General features: G+C 45.1%; 1 protein-coding gene across 3 annotated transcripts in view; it reads left to right on the forward strand.

The window, feature by feature from the left end:
* LOC134101466 (PALM2-AKAP2 fusion protein) overlaps positions 1-16,047 on the forward strand; it is a 112,058-nt gene extending 96,011 nt beyond the window's left edge. For all 3 annotated transcript variants that reach the window (XM_062555178.1, XM_062555179.1, XM_062555180.1), the window contains 3 exons: positions 2,162-4,601; positions 8,385-8,581; positions 11,703-16,047. In XM_062555178.1, the coding sequence (XP_062411162.1) occupies positions 2,162-4,601; positions 8,385-8,581; positions 11,703-11,810 (2,745 nt within the window). In that variant the 3' untranslated portion in view covers positions 11,811-16,047. The remainder of the gene's footprint in view (positions 1-2,161; positions 4,602-8,384; positions 8,582-11,702) is intronic.
* Positions 16,048-16,683: the final 636 nt, after the last annotated feature.

Genomic DNA, 16,683 nt, shown 5'->3' on the forward strand with positions numbered 1-16,683 from the left:
GGGAGCACTTAGGAACGCTCACTCAGAGTGGACCTTCCAGAGGAACGATAGAATAAACAAGGCAGAGAGAGAGAAAGAGGGAGGGAGAGAGTGAATGACAGGGGGAGAGAGAGAAACATGATTTTGACATATCCCTAATACCGTCGTCGTCCTACGCAATACATTATAGTTCAAAGATAAACATTCCTGTCGTTTTTTTGGGAATGGTGTTTTGGGTGGCCAGGAGGAACAGACAAGGGGGGATGACCGGCGCGGAGTCGTGTTTGTTTTGCAGAAGGCCGCAGGTCGTGTCAGGGCTGAGGTCCTGTAGGATTAGGTTTGCTTTGTTTGGCCGGTCACTGTTGATGGATAGGTCAGGACGGGAGGAGGGACTGCAGGGAGACCGAGAGAGAGAGAGTTCAAAAAGACGGCGTCTCAGTGGCCTCTCCTTGGGTTTCCCTAAAGACTGGCCCTTTCATCCGTGGACGACGTCTTTTGTAGAGGTGGCCAGTGTGTTAGTCAAATGACATGGCTGACCTCAGGTTTGAACAAGTGGCCTGTGAGTTGGTTTAGTGCCCTGTGTGTGACTGTGTACAGCCTGGTATGTTTGTCTAGGCTTGTAAGACATATACGCTGCAATCCTTGAACTGCTCCTTTCTGTCACACCAAACAATGAGACCAATGAAAGCTGTTGGGATTCATCGGGCGTGCAGTTTACCCAACACGAGCGTAATGGTGTAACAAAGACAGTGCCGTCCACCCAGCAGGCCATGTTTACCCATGCCTGGCCATTAAACACGTCTTAAACCATAACACAGTAGCAGTAACAGAAACATGTCTTAAGCAAGAGTGTCTAAGCAATGTGGAACCTCTTTACAAGACTCCCAGCGGTTGTTTACTAAAAGGCTATTCTTCCTCAAGTCATCCATTATCCAAAGTGATATAAACAGCTTGAAAACTGCCAAATGTGAAGCTCTTTTTCAGTTCAGTGTGATTCCTTTCCTCGTGTGTCTGTGTCTACAGTATGCGACACATGGCATGTGTGTGTAACTGTCCCAAAGGGTAAATGCAAACCACTCAGTAGTATTAGCGCCATCACTCGTCCCCCTGTCTCCCATCTCTGCCTCATCTGTTAGCGCTCACCAGAGCCCTGAGAGACCCAGCTGGCCAGAAGTCAATATGCCACACTGTGTGAGTTATTGGCCTTTGACCCCTCATAGGTAGACGTTTGAGAGGATGGACAGGAACAGGAAATGAGGCTAGCGGCCCTGTCTGTCTGTTCTGTCTGTGCCATAGACTCTAAAACCCTCGACCTGCCATAGCCTTATTAACACTACTGAGTCTGGTTGGGACAATACAAAGGCCTACCAGAGGAGCAACAGGAGTAAGGTTGAAACTGTATCCTTTTTTGAGCTATTCTGAGTGAAGGAACCCCAAAATATCCTTGTGAATTTATGTTGTTTGCTATATTAATAGAGCATTTTACACTGTTTGGTGGTTTTGTTGCATTTGATTCAATGAGTGGATTTATCTAAATTATTAACAGTATGTTTTGACTGAATGGATTTTCGTTGCCTTGTCCATGAGGTGAGGGGGAGAGAGAGAGAGAGGGAGAGAGGGAGGGAGAGAGAGATAAAGACAGAGAGAGAGAAAGAGAGAGCAAGCAAGGAGAGAGAGAGAAAGAAGAAGCAAGCAAGAGAGAGAGAGAGAGAGAGAGAGCAAGCAAGGGGAGAGAGAGAGAGAGAGGGGCTCTTGGCCGCTCATAGTGAATGTGGTGTGGAGCAGTCAGTGGCCACCAGAGACCAGCGTACACACCACAGGGCTGTGTGCATTATTAACCACCCGGATCACATTGCTCGGTTCAGAGTTCGACATAGCCACGATCCTCACCCTCTTATCATGAGCAATTCCTGTATTATGCATGATAGTCTCACACAATCATTCCACCTATCCTGCGTGTGGCTCTCTCACATACAAATTATGTAAACAGCATTTATGTGTGAGTGTTTTGCAACAGCGTGGTAAAGAGGGTTTGCACAAGTGGTGAACTCCCAGGGAAGTTTACTTCCCGAAGAGATGAAAAGACTGTGTGTCTGTGGCTGTGCCCAGAATAGCAAGGCGCTGTCTAACACTGAACTCATTTGAAATTCTCTCTTTCTTTTCTTTTCTCTGTGTCTTGCAGAAATCCTCCAAACCCCCAGAGGATGACAGTGAGCTGAAGAGAGAGAGGAACCTAAAGAGTGTCAGTTTCTTAGACTCTGTAAGCGTGATATCTGGAGGCAAGGACAACATGGAGCTGGAGACCCAGAACGAGAGCCAAAACTGCCACAGCGGCGCAGGCCAGAATGGCACGGCTCACCAGGGCCAAAGCATGGACACGGAGGTCGCTCAGGAGATCCGTTACCTTGACGAAGTCCTCGAGGCAAACTGTTGTGACCCTGCGGTTGACATGACCTCGAACGGAACCTCTTCCCCCGAGCCGCGAACGATCAATATTGACGGCAGCGGGCCCTCGGTTGAAGTATCTGATGGGTCCCCACCAACTAATCATGGGGTTGTAGTGGAGAGAAGAATGCAGACGACTTTTGTGAGTGAAGACAGGGACAGCACCAAACCAAATGGGCACTCAGCTACAGTCACTCAGGATGACAAGATGCTCGGGAAGCAGCCGCTGACGACCATCAAAAAAGAAGCACGCTTCGAGCTGCGCAGTTTCCAGGAGGAGAAGAAGCCGTCAAAGCTCTTCGACGCCCCGGCGGAGAAGGAGATCCGCGTGAAGAAGGTCCGGCCGTCCGAGGAGGTCGCAGAGCTCGAGAAGGAGCGCCTGGAGCTGATCCGCGGCCAGGCGGTCAAGAAGAATCCGGGGATCGCCGCCAAGTGGTGGAACCCTCCTCAGGAGAGGACCCTGGAGGAGGAACTGGACCCGGAAAAGCTGGAGTCACACAGGAAGTACGAGGAGAGGAAGCAGAGGAAGATGGAGTCCGGCCGCGGCACACAGTCATCCCCAAACCCGACTGCCCCGAGCCCAACGTCCTCCTACACCCCTCCGCCAGAGCCCGTGAACAAAGAGGACATCGTGACAGCGCAGGTGGACTTCTCGGCGGCCCGGAAGCAGTTTCTGCAGATGGAGCACACGAAGCAGCCGGCCGCAGGCCCGAAGCGAGGAGTCGCTCCGCAGTTGTACTCCGCCAAACCGTTCTCCCGAGTGTCGGAGGTCACGCACGTGGAAAGGCCCGGAGGTTACGTCACCATCACCAGCCAGGGGTTGCACGGGGGTTGCCTGGACGACCGCTGCGACGTGACGACGGTAAAAACCGAGAGGGTTTTCTGCAGCCCGGGAGATTCGCCCTCGCAAAGCCTGGCGGAAAACGAGAGAAAGGACAGTGTGAAGGTTTGGAATGAGGAAAGCGACTTCACCTGTGCCCACGCCGTCATGACTTTGGTGAAGGATGAGGAGCCCGACATGTTCCAAGTGCAGCGATCTTCGAACAGCTCCTACCACCCGGAGGAGATCGACTCGGGGCTGGACGACCTGTCCGTGCGTTCACAGGACACGACCGTTCTGGAGACTCTGTCCAACGACTTCAGCATGGACAACGTGAGCGACAGTGGAGCATCTAACGAGACCATGAGTGCCTACCTGGAGAACTCCCTGGGAGACTACTCCTTCCCCTCCACCCCGATGGCCACCACGCCCATCAATGGGAAGTCGGAGAAGGCCGCCAAATCGCCAGACAGCCACAACAGCGGCTCTCTCTCTTACCAGGCGGACAGCCTGACCGAAGAGGAGCTGGAGTACCACGCCGGAGTCCTGGTGCAGTCGGCCATCCAACAGGCTATCGCCCAGCAGAGCGACGAATGGGAGCCGAGACGGGCCACCCAGCAGTCGTCCCCGATCCCAGAGCGACGCGTCGAGGTGGTGGATCCAGCTCCGCCACCGCGGGAAGCTCCAGTCTCTCCTGTGCCTGCGCCCTCCGCTTCTCCCAGAGTGCCAACCCCCGTGCAGGAGAAGAGGACGGCAGCCCCCTCTCCTACCATCACCGTCCAGTCTCCAGTTGCACCTAGTGCCCCCAGAGTCTCCAGCATGCCTAGCAGCCCTACTCCTGCTCCTACTCCTGCTGCTGCTCCTGCTCATGCTCCTGCTCCTGCTCCTGCTCATGCTCCTGGTCCAACACACGTGGGCCCATACAGACCGCCCAGTCCCTCTCCACCTCCCAGCCAGAAGCAGGAGTTCAGCTACTTCAACAAGTACTCCGAGGCTCCTTCTGCTGGTCCGGCACACGTGGGGCCGTACAAGCCGCCGAGTCCCTCCCCGCCTCCCAGCGAGAAGCAGGAGTTCAGCTACTTCAGCAAGTACTCCGAGGCCGCCGAGTTGAGGAGCACGGCGTCCGTGATGAAGAACCAGGACGCGGAGGTGACCGCGGGCCCCTTCAAGCTGCGTTCCCGCAAGCAGCGGACCCTGTCCATGATCGAGGAGGAGATCCGAGCTGCCCAGGAGAGGGAGGAGGAGCTGAAGAGGCAACGCCAGACGCAGTGCGTCCGACCCCAACCTGCACCAAGCCACAAGCAGAAGACCAACAGCCTCCCCGCCAAATTAGTTCTCCCAGGAAAGACAGCACCAGGTAAGGAATGACGAAACTAGTCCACTCAAAAACACAACCACAACAACAATTCCTCATGAATTTACGGTACATTATATTGAGTCATGATGTACTTTAGCGTGTATTCAAATATACTTCACAACTACAAGCATATTTCTCAAAATATCAATGTAAAAAACTTCCCACATACATTATAACTACTCTTGAGACTTGATCTTGTCTATTAATCAGCCAGGTATTGATTAGTTGTTTTTACAGTAACTGGAGTTGATATTGCTAATTTCCATAGACATTCCCATAAACATTTAATTAGATATTCAGTGGAAATTATCGGTATGAAATGTCAATTGTTAAGGTTGTATTTATTCAACACAGCCACAACACCACAGGCAACTGCTAACATTATAACACTCCAGTGTCTACTATGACTGCATCGGAGTTGAAGCCTCTTTGTAAATTAAGATCGTACTTCTGAGCTGATCTGAGTTTACACCCCCTGTTGAATTATCCTGTTAATGAACTTTCCATGGCTCTCCCTCTCCTCTGTTATGGGTCTACCTAACCCACTTACAGCTTCTCATGAAAATAAGCACTCGCCTGTGCAGGTGTGAGTGTTGTGTGACAATGTGCAGAGAGAAGAAGAAAGGGGGGCAAAGAAAGAGAGCGAGAGAGAGAGAGAGGCAGACAGAGAGAGAGAGAGAGAGAGAGAGAGAGAGAGGGAGACAGAGAGAGAAAGAGAGAGAAGAGAAAGAGAGGGAGAGAGAACGGTTGAAGGGACACAGATTACATCTGCACAAAATCAACAACCCACTGGGCTTTGGAAACGACATTGACAAACCAAACAGGCTCTCGGCGGACAAGATGAAATGACCAGAAGCACGAGCTGGCAGGAGCCCAAGTCATTATCCTCTGAGGACGGGCCGCGGTGCGGATTACCAGTGTACACAATAACATAGAATTGTTAATTAAGCCAGGGCTAGTCAGGCTAGCATAATAACAGTGCCTGCCTGCTCGCTCAGGTCCAGAGGTATAATTATCAGGGAGGCCCCCAGATGCTGTTTGTTTATGTGGGCCACTTCTAGAAGGTTCTCAGTGCTAATGAGAACCATCATATTCTCTTCAGCACTATAAAATAGCCTTTGAGATAATTGGCTTCGTAAATCTCATCGCTGGCGTTTATTAGTCACTGATTTGTTCTGTTGTATAATCGGAGCCACAGGCTTTTTTTTTTTTTTTTTTTTAAAGAAAAGGGAAAAGGCAGACGATTTCTTTGAGGTCTTGGCCTTTGCATGCAACGTCCCACCGTCCTGCAGCTGCCGCATGAGTGTATGAGTCAGCTTCACGAGCTGTCACTTCAAAGGGCAGTCAGAGAGAGCCTAGGCCTCCCCAGCTGAGCCTCCGGCCCTCTACCACGCTGCCTCTCCAGCCACAATCAGCTTCACATTCCTCGGTCTGAATCCAACGTGAGCAATGTTTGAGAATCCAGGTGCAGTTATTTACCTAGATTTATAAAAGCGCTGGCTTGTGTATATTGCGGAAATTTAAAGTATGCATCCTGCGTCGCTGTGAGGAAGTTGAGGTTACTTCAGTGGCGGATGTTTGTTGCTTGGCGACCATCTGCCACCTGCTGGTATTAAAGGGTACTGCAAGGAGACCAAGGACAGTGTTATACAGTACTTTTTGCATCTGCTGCTGTATACAATGGAATGGTATGAGTGACATCATTTTCATCATACAAGGGTATATGCTCAGTGGACTACTGAGTGGACATGTGAAACCTCAAAAAAATATTTTCGTCCACTACGCTGTAGGCGCTCCAACTTTGCTTGGATGAACTCCAAGTCAACTAGCATAATAAGAAGACCTGCCTCCTTGATGCCCACAGCTGTCACATCTGTTAGGGGGAATACAGTGAGCGGTAGTGCAGTTTTGTGAGTTATCTGTTTACTGTCATTTCTGTCAACACAAAGTGGTTCTTTGTTTTGGCACAATTGTGGTAATGTATTGGTTTTGCAGAAGAGTTTCAGTAGCTACAAGAATCACTTAGAATTCCTATGCCATCCTAGACTGAGATTAATGGAATTTATTATCATATATCAAAACAAAATCAAACAATGTTAACGTTAAATGGCTGTAAGGGTTCTTGGTACAATGTAATAACATGACGATTGTGATATACAGCATCTGCCCTTTTACCAGGCCAATTGATGGATCAAATCATTGTTATCATGTATGTATGATCAAGTATATACTGAAATCCACCTCTGTAGGTGGATAGGTCTAAGCTGGCCTTGTTCTTGGAAAGTATTCCTCCAAGGCCCTCCGTGTGGCGGTGTCTCATCTTTATCCTGGTGTCTCCCGTTCTCTCTGCCTGACTGGACTCGGAATAGGGGAATTACGGAGCTGCAAAAGCAGACTGCTCAAAGCGCAAGCGTTGAGAATCAGGCCGTCTGTCAGGCTCACCGCCTGGAGCCGTGTCAGGAGAGAACAGCTGAATTTGGAACGGCTTTTGGGGAAAATCCAGTTGGAGTCGTCTGTGGAAAAATGTTCACTTTCAGTTTGACAACTACAGCACTGCGACATAGAAGTGTTCTGAAAACAACTTCAGTATGAGAGTTTCATTTGTGTTTGTCATTTGGGATGGATTCTATGGACAGTTTCAACCTATTCTGAAATCAGAGTATTTCAGACCAATCACAGAACTCGACTGGATAGGGATAGGGAACAATGTTTTTAACCATTTTTAACAGTTATCTTCTACTCCGTTATCAGTCAATGACCTTGAGGCCCTTGAACCAAAATGGAGAAGAAATGTTCAAGCACGTCCACTGATATGATGCAAGGGCAGGACAGGGGAAAAGGAAATGACGCGTCGCATAGCCATTAGCCAATCATCAGAGCTACAGTACAGTACGCTCCCTTCAGCAGTGAGATGGAGACTGAGTGCTCAAGGGTAACAGACAACACCGGAGTGTGGCAGCCATCTTGATCAAGTCAAGTTGACTTTATTTATATAGCACAGTTCATACACAGAGGTCATTCAATGTGCTCTACATAAACACATCAAACAGGTCAAAGAATAAAACGTTTAAAAAGTAACCTAAAAGCATAAATTGGTGATATTTTGAAGTGTTAATAATTAAAATACAAAAGTAATAATTGCAATACATTAAAAACAACATACCGTGATTGTACTGGCCAAACACCCAGTGAACAGCATCACTCCTGAGATTCTTGAAGTAGTCCCAAACCACAGGGACCACAGGGCTCGATGAGTCATGTTGAGTCACCAGAGTCTGACCCACTCACCAGAAAGCCTCGCTAAGCTTAGACACACAGCAACATTTTTTTAAAGAATTTTTATCTTTGGGGAGATTTTTGCCTTTATTGCGACAGAGTAGTGAAGAGATTGACAGGAAGTGTGTGTGTGTGTGTGTGTCTGTGTGTGGGAGAGAGAGAGCGAGAGAGAGAGAGAGAGACACGCACACACACACACACACACATACATTTGGTTCCTTTGTCTCTGGTTCTTTTCATTTTTGTCTTTTTGATGGCTAAAAATAGGTCTCAGAGAAAGGTGTGTAGTTTGCAGGTAATCTTTTATATGTGCACAGTAACAGACAGTAACAGACATTTTGCCCAAACATTTCTGTATGCCACTGTATGTATATGAGGTCAATGTAATCCTATTTTTAAATCACGTCAAAAAGCTTTTCACTCGAAAAAATCTGCAAAAGCCATTTGTGTTTCCACCTGCTCTTGTGGATAATAATAATACAGTTGAATCCTACATTTTCTCTGCAGGGAAGATTGAGAAGATTCGCCCGGCCCCTCCTGTTTCTCCCTGTTCCTCCGAGGGGCCTCTCCCCCCGTCGCCCCTCTCCGATCTGGGCAGCGATGACTCTGGGGGCAGCGGGCGCCCCAAGAACCTCATGCAGACCCTGATGGAGGACTTTGAGAGCCACAAGGTTAAACGCAGAGAGAAAGTGGAGGACAACAGCGTAAGTGTCCCCTACTACACCACAGCAGCAATGTACAGTACAGTATGTGAGATTAGATTAGGATTGGCCAGAGCATAATCCCCATAGGATTACAGTGGTTATGAAGTGTTAAAGGAGAAATCCGTTGATTTTTCATATAGGTCTCCATTTCACGAGCCAGGAAGCTACAGCACTCTGCACTCTGGGGGCATGAACATAGGATCCCATGGACATGCCCCCAGAGTGCCAGAGCTTTGGCTGCAGACTGCTGTAATACCAATTGCTTTCAGGGGGGGGTGGCGAGTCGTACCGACAGTACTCGGTGATCTCAAGAAACGGAGATCTATGTGAAAACTCGCAGGAGTTCCCCTTTAAGGCTTGTTGGAGTACATGAGTATTGAGAGAGAGCCTAGATAAGTAGGTGACAGTACTCGGTGCTTGCCACCGGAGAGCTCCTTTAAGGACACTTGTGGACATCTGTTTGTTTCCTCCCATTGACCATTCATGCTACATTGTTGCCATTCTGTTGTCCCCATTAGAGGATAAGATAATGTCTGCAGTCTCCTGAAGCATGTCAGCTTTTTGAGAGTTTTGTAGCATAATTAGATTAAAACGTTTTAGGGTGTTTGGGATTCCAATGAGATCAAATATTACTTTTCAATCTGTTATTGCTGCATGATTATGAAATCAGTTTCCATTTCAGTAGACAGATAACAGGGCGCGCTGTGACTCTTGACCCAAATGAGGGGGCTTTCCAGCGTTAGAATAAGTGAATTGAAAAGGCCTGACTTCTTATAAGAAGTCAAAAAACAGGATGTATTCCAATATTTGCCAAACAGAACCACAGACGGGTTCCCTTTGGCCACGTCAACCGTCTGTTGCTCCGTCAGTAATCTCAGCTCCCGCCAGTCAGTTTTGGGGATTTTATTCCCTTCAAACAGTCCACCAATTTAGTTTTCTAAAATAATTACCTAGAATAATGTCTAATAACTTCTATATCCTAATCTGTGAAAAAGTACAAAAGCCGTAGACACAAAAAAAAAAACAACCCAATGAGCTTACTGCATACAGTATGAAACCTTGCCAGCCGAGGTTAAGACCAACAGTACTGCTTTGATCAGCATAGGGAATTGTGAGTGTGTGGTTTGGAACACATGATTATGAAACAGAGAAGGCCCCCGCAGGCTTGTTCCCTTCTCTGCCCAGGGTTTCACCAGTGACTGACTCTAATGTTGACTCTCTCCCTTTTGTCAGTATGCCCGTTTAAAGCTCTCTAGCGGGGTGACATCTGAGGTACCTGTCCAAATGCTTCATTTACAAGTGTTCGATTTCCTATCCATGCTGTTATCATTTGCATGTTCCCCCTTCTGTTGTTGTTGTTGTTGTTGTTGTTGTTATTGTTGTTGCTGTTTTTGTTGATCTCATTGTTGTTTTTGTCGTTTTGTGTTTTTTGGGGGGGGGCCATTGTTATCGATGGGTGTAGCATGATGCCAACGCTGTGGCACGGATCCGTGTAAGTGTTGGCGCTGCCCGCCCAGAGACAGCAGCTGTGAGGGGCGCAGCGTCCGAGTTGTGCCCCGCTGAAACACACTGGACATGGCGTGCCGTGCTTTAATGGCCTGCCTTAACCCCACACTGTGTTCAAAAGCACAAGCAGAAGCAGAAGTGTTTGCTCCTTGGCAATCCCCCCCCCCCCCCCCCCCCCACACACTCACACTGAGTGTTAAAATAACCGTCTTCACACCTCGACCCCCCCCCCCCCCCCCCCTCGTTGCCCTTTAGTCTTAACTGTGGTCAGCAGTGGATTTGGGCCGGGGGAGATGGGGGGGCAGTAATGTCCAGTCTTTTATTAGACAGAGAACAACGCCAGTTTCTTGTGCAAATATTATTTCAAATCTTGGGAGATTCTTGAAAGGTAAAATTGTTAATTAAAATTAATCATTCTCTCATGCATACAGTTTTGTTCACACAGCACATAGTTAATTGGCACCCTGACAAGACCAGTACATCAACTCAATTCATATTAGTCAAATTCATATCGATTCAAAATTATCTCTATTCTTGAACCAATGGAACACTCTCCCAATATAACACCAGAGAGAGACATCTGTTTGCCACTGAACCTTTATACATGTTATTTTTTATCGGAGCAGCTATAAAAGACTGGACGTTCTGGTTCGCTGGAATACAAAAGCACTGCCCTCGGCCTTTATGCAACACCTGTTAGCAAACCCCACATAGAGGGCACCTTCGTCTCAGTTGCGTGGCATGACGGCCTTTTCCTCTGTTGAATTTGTGTGATATTGATTGAGTTCTATTTATTTTAAGCCTGTGTTCACTTCAGCTTTGATTCACATGAGTGGGTGTGTCCTGTGTGTATGTGTGAGTGTGAGTGTGAGTGTGAGTGTGTGTGTGTGTGTGTGTGTTTGTGTGTGTGTGTGTGTGTGTGTGTGTGTGTGTGTGTGTGTGTGTGTGTGTGTGTGTGTGTGTGTGTGTGTGTGCACGTGTGTGTGTGTGTGTGTGTGTGTGTGTGTGTGTGTGTGTGTGTGTGTGTGTGTCTTTGTGTGTGTGCAAAATGAGCAATCAGCAAACTGTGTTTGAGCATGTGCTAAAACCCTCATGAGGCTGACAAAGCAATGGATGGTTGTGTGTGCATGTGTTTGGGTGTTGAGATGTGCTGAGCACAACTGTCTAGACTACAGATCAGAAAGAATGCACCACTGGTTTTATATCAACTAATCAGGATAGGCAGAAACATAATAAAGCAGCTTTCAGTTATTCATTGACCCAATCAGTCTAATCTCCTTAGACACTGTAAGATTAGGATCCGGATTTGGTTAAAATGCTACAAAATTTGTTGTACACGATTTGTACACTATTTATTGTACACAAATAGACAGTGCCTCTTGTAATATAATTGTAAGTGGCCTTGGCCTTAGTTAAATGAATAAATGTCAATATAAATGTAAATACATTTCCATACTCACATATCTTTAGATCATAGTCACATGAAAAAGGGTGATTGTATGTCGTCCTATAGATCCACAGAAAATTAGAAATGCTCAAATATAGTTTAGAGCTGGACTAAGACTACGGCATTCAGTTCTGCACCGGAAACTAAGCCAGGTCTTCTTTTCTCCAGGTGCTGGAGGCTACTCGGGTGACCCGCCGAAAAAGCAACATGGCGCTGAAATGGGAGGCCGGGATGTACGCCAACTTGGAAGATGGCGAGGAGGAAGAGGAGGAGTAAACACAGCGTCCCCCCCCCCCCCCCCCACACACACACACACACACACACAGATGCACACACACACACCCCACACACACACACCCAAATCACCCACACCCATGCACCCCCAACATGCGAGCCTGAACTAATTAAAATTGGGGGTCATCTGTGGAAGACAACCACATTGTATTTATTGAAGTGAAGGATGGGGGCTTCATATCACAGGAGAAAATCACCGATGCTGATGGTTGAAGTTGGACAAAGGGGTCACTTGCTGGCTTGGCGGTCGGACCAGCATCCCGGGGGGAACGTAACGAGAGCCCCTATTTACCTTCTAGCAGGATCACTTCCTTTTATTGCTTCAGAATTCCGTTTGCGATTTTCTACTTTCTACTTTTGGAAGTGTGTGCAGTATGGGGGAATGTGTTCCTCTGAGCATGGGACATTGGGCTTTGGGTCGTACGCTTGTTGCTTTGGAGCTTTGAAGACATTTTTAAGATGAAATGGATACAAACCTGCCTGTTTAGTCAACAAGAGGTCTTTTTTTTAAAGGACTGGTTGCTATCAAACGCTTTTGGGATTTCCATGAAAACTGAAGAAGTGTGTCCTGTTTCTTTTTTGTCTTTTTTGGGCCTGAAGTGTTGGAGGTTTAATCAACATGGAATATCCTATGTATTTAATTTCACACTACCCCATTAGCTTTAAGAAGCTATACGTCAAGTATCGATTCGCTTAGCACATTTCTACTGAACCAAAAGGACTATTATACATTAACATTGATAATCATTTTTATATACATGTTGAAACTGTTGCTGCAGTTCTGCTTTCCGTTTTCCACCGCATTGTTAGAATAGAGTATCTACAGGTTAAGTTAGACTTAAAGGAGCAAAACGCATGAATTCGCTGCAACATATAAATAAGCAAACGCAGTACAGTAGCACCTGGCCTATGACAGCAAGGCCTTTGGAAGCAGCCGCTCAGTTCAGTCAAACCAATTTCTCCGCATGTGAGAGGAATTTTGGAGGTTGGAGCCTACGGGAGGGAAATGCCTTTCTGCAGCTGTGCCATTCTCTATTCACTCCTCGCAGGAAATGAGAGAGTGATCACAAAAAGAGAAACAGGATGTTGATTGGTTATGGTCATGGATCCAAGCAGAAGGGACTACCTGCTGTTTATGCGACATACTTTAAACAATGCACTTGACAGTTTTAAGGGTGAGGAGCTTCTACTATTAGTTCAGTGTTTTTCAGGGGTACGTCGTAATTTGTCATTTGTCAGTGAAGTTTAGACAATCAAAGCATGCTTTCAGTTTTATTTGAATGATTACAATGTCTACCACGAAATGTCAGTATTATTATGAGACTGGCATTGGCTACACAAGGCTGTAGCCAAGAACAAACAGACTTGGTCTCAATGCAAATGTTTCAGTTAATGGACTCATACAGTGAGTCTGCATTAAACATAGGAGTTAGAATTCTTCATCTGGTGATAGACCTGACTACCATTTTTGGGCAACATTTCAGACCAAGGCTAGTATTAGCAGACTAGCGAAGACACATCCAAGAGGCTGTGAGTAGGTGTAATAGTGCATAAAGGATGGCCTTTGTGCCTGCCGTGAGGAGGTGTTGTGGTTATGGGCATGTAGGAACCCGGCAGTTTCACTGGGGAACCACCTAGTCAGGGTAGAGATGTGGCAGCTGTCAGATGATTGCAAATATAGGAAGAGTGAAAGACAGAAAGAGAAAGGATAAAAGAGAAAGAGAAAGGATGAAAGAAAGAGCAAGTGTGCATGTGGAGTGGGGGGGGGGATAACAAGCATTATTTACAGTACAGTAGCACTTGGATAGATAGTGGCAAAAGCTTAAAGGTTCCAGTGTGAATGGCCTCTTGGTCTGGAGTGGATAAATGTACAAACTCTTTATTGCAGTGTGATTTTCATGTCTCCTTTGGTGCATCCAGATCAGGGACAGTTCTGAAACCGTGTTGGAAGTGCAATCTCCCTGTTTTCAGACTGAAGAAATACGCATGGTGGACAATGACATGAATTTTTATTTAGTTTTTTTATTATCACACTGTATTCAGTCACTAGAGTTCTCCCCACACATGCACAAACATAGGAATTCCACTACATACCCTGAGACATTCTCCTTTGTAAAAAAAAAGAAATGCAAGAATTCCTTTGTCAGTGAGCATGTGCTATTAAATAAAATGTCTTTTTTATATGCATATATAGTAAATATATATATCTACTCCAAAAAGTATTTAATGGACAGCTGTTATGGTCCCTTTTATAGCTATTCGTTGTAACTTCCAAATTAGAATGGCACATATTGTAGTGCATTTCCCTCTTGGGAGGTACTGGTTTTTATCGTGGCCTTTGAAGTGAGCAAACATATTTAGTGTGATGTTAACACAAAGTTATTGCGGATGTGTGAATGAAAGGTTGTAAACTGAATTCCTCACACTTCAGTCCAGGAAGAGAAACATTGTGAGAGTATTTAGGGATAATTCAGCATTATTTAATAGTTGGTTTTGCTCAGAAGGATAACATTATTTTTAATGAAAGGTATATACTGTATATATATACAGTCTATATAAAAAGGTTGATGACAATTGCCCTCTTGTCTATTTGAACTGGCAAAGCAGTTAGGTAAAGAAACAGATATGATTCCTCTGTGTGGACATATGATTTGTACTTGGGTTCTATGATGTGGAGAATGAATGGTTAACAGTTGCTTTTTTACAAGGAGATTATTCTTTTTTATTTGTGCAGTGAGGACAGTGTACTTGTGGATGGAAAATAGTGTTTTTTTGTGAATGACAGGCATTTCAGTATTTGTGTATGCTTTTAAAACAAACAAACAAACAAACAAACAAACAGTAATTCTATCTCCTGCTAACTGTGTGTCTCACAAGAAGACCAGTTATTAGAAAACATCATGCTTTCATATTTCCAAATCAGAATGCTAATTTCTTATTGTTCATGACGAGCCTTGTGTGTGCTTTACAGAAATGCAGAGGCATCGTGCTTATACTTGTGGCTCCCCTTGCGTGTCCAGTTCTCGTCATGCTGTATGTATTTGACTGGCATAGCAAGTGGTTTAAAGTAGTGGGGTATTGCTTTAGTTATTGTAGAATACACAAATAGCACATTGTATTTCAAGTATTTTTGATAATTATTGCTGAATTGCTCCGTATTATAATACCATGGAAATGGAGAAAGAGTGATGAGGTTTGATTTAATTATTGGCCAATTAAGATAAATCAAGTTCACTGCACTGTGTGTGATGATGGGATTGAACATTTTTTTTGTTTGTTTCTAGAAAAAGAATAAGGTTTCATTGTGCACCCAGTCAACTTGATTATGGTGGAATTAAATGTTAATATGGGTATAGTATTACACCATCAAATCAATGGTGCATTACTGTAATATTCTAGACATCACTGTACATTTCTGCAGATCTCAAATATGTAAATGATAAGGCAGGATGTACAGTCTAAAGAGACAGACTCATGGGTGTATTTAATCAATTAGCATCACACTAGACAAACAGGTGACTGTTGGGCCCCATGTTGTAATGATGGACCTTCAGTGCAATTTAATTAAGTACAGTACACAAGTAGACAGGTCAACAGAAATTGACCCCAGCCAAAAAAAAAAAGAAGCCTTAAGGTTAAGTTGAAATGCATCTTATAACATGTTCTGCAATAGTGTGCTGGTGTCCAGACAACGTGAAGCCCAGGATTGGGGTAAGGAGCTGGAATCTCAGCACATGGATACGTACAGTACATACGGCAGTAGCCTATTAGTCCTGGTTATCGTTCACCTACAGGGAGTGAACAGCAGACTTTATTCCTCAGAAAAAAGTAGTCCGCAGTCTGCTTTGTAAATGTAGGACCCTTCACAAAAAAACACACAACACATGCTTAAAAAAAGGATGCAATGCTGCGATGCTTTTTGTTGTTTATAGTAATACCGAATATTGCAAATCCCAGCATAATAGCAGGCTTCCTCTGTAAGGGCCCCCTCGCCGTGTGCTGTGTGTTAGGTGGGTCTTTTCACAGGAGAAGATACCAAAGGAGTACTGAAAAAAGATACAGTACGGTGGCTGTGAGAGGATTTTGTTCCCCTGTGTTAATATGTTAACCACTTGTATGTTCATATTCTGCTTATATTGTTTTATAATAATTACTGTAAGACTCACAGTTATACACGTACAGTATATAATTATTTTCTCATTAAAAACAAAATGGATAATTTTCTTGTATTTGTGTTTGCTTCCTCTGCACTTTTTTTTGACAAGCTGAGTAATCTGACAAATAATTGATGGCAAAGGCAAATATCAATTTAAGTTGTACCCGTGTACAATTAGAAGAGGATGCTATTTGTACCGTGGGAGTATTATATTATATATAAAGTACAAGTATTTATCTTTTAATCTACAGTATTAGAATGTAATGTTTATTTTGTTTTAATGATAGGGTGTCACTGATATGTACTGAAATTAATTCTTTACTTACACCTTACACCTTACACCCAATGTCATACACTTTCATTTTTCACCTGATTTCACTTCTCTACCATAAACCTGTATTGCATTGTGGCACCATGGTCATGTGAATGCATACAAATGTCTCCACACACCGGGACTGGCAGTGTTTCTGATTTAAAATATATGTTTCAAATACAAAATAGCATTGTGTAACTTGTATTTCACTGGGTTGAAGAAAATGGCTCTGTATTTTGTATCAAAATACTTTATTGGTGTGTAGTTTTGTGTTTTAAAAGTATTGCAAAATACTCTCTATGTGATGACGTCGTAAGAGCACAAAATGATGCAAAGAGGCTCTAATAGTTGTTGCTGACTTATGGCAAGCTGACACCTAGCTTGGA

The sequence above is a fragment of the Sardina pilchardus genome, chromosome 14, assembly GCF_963854185.1.
Source record: "Sardina pilchardus chromosome 14, fSarPil1.1, whole genome shotgun sequence".
In the NCBI taxonomy this organism is placed as follows: Eukaryota; Metazoa; Chordata; class Actinopteri; order Clupeiformes; family Clupeidae; genus Sardina; species Sardina pilchardus.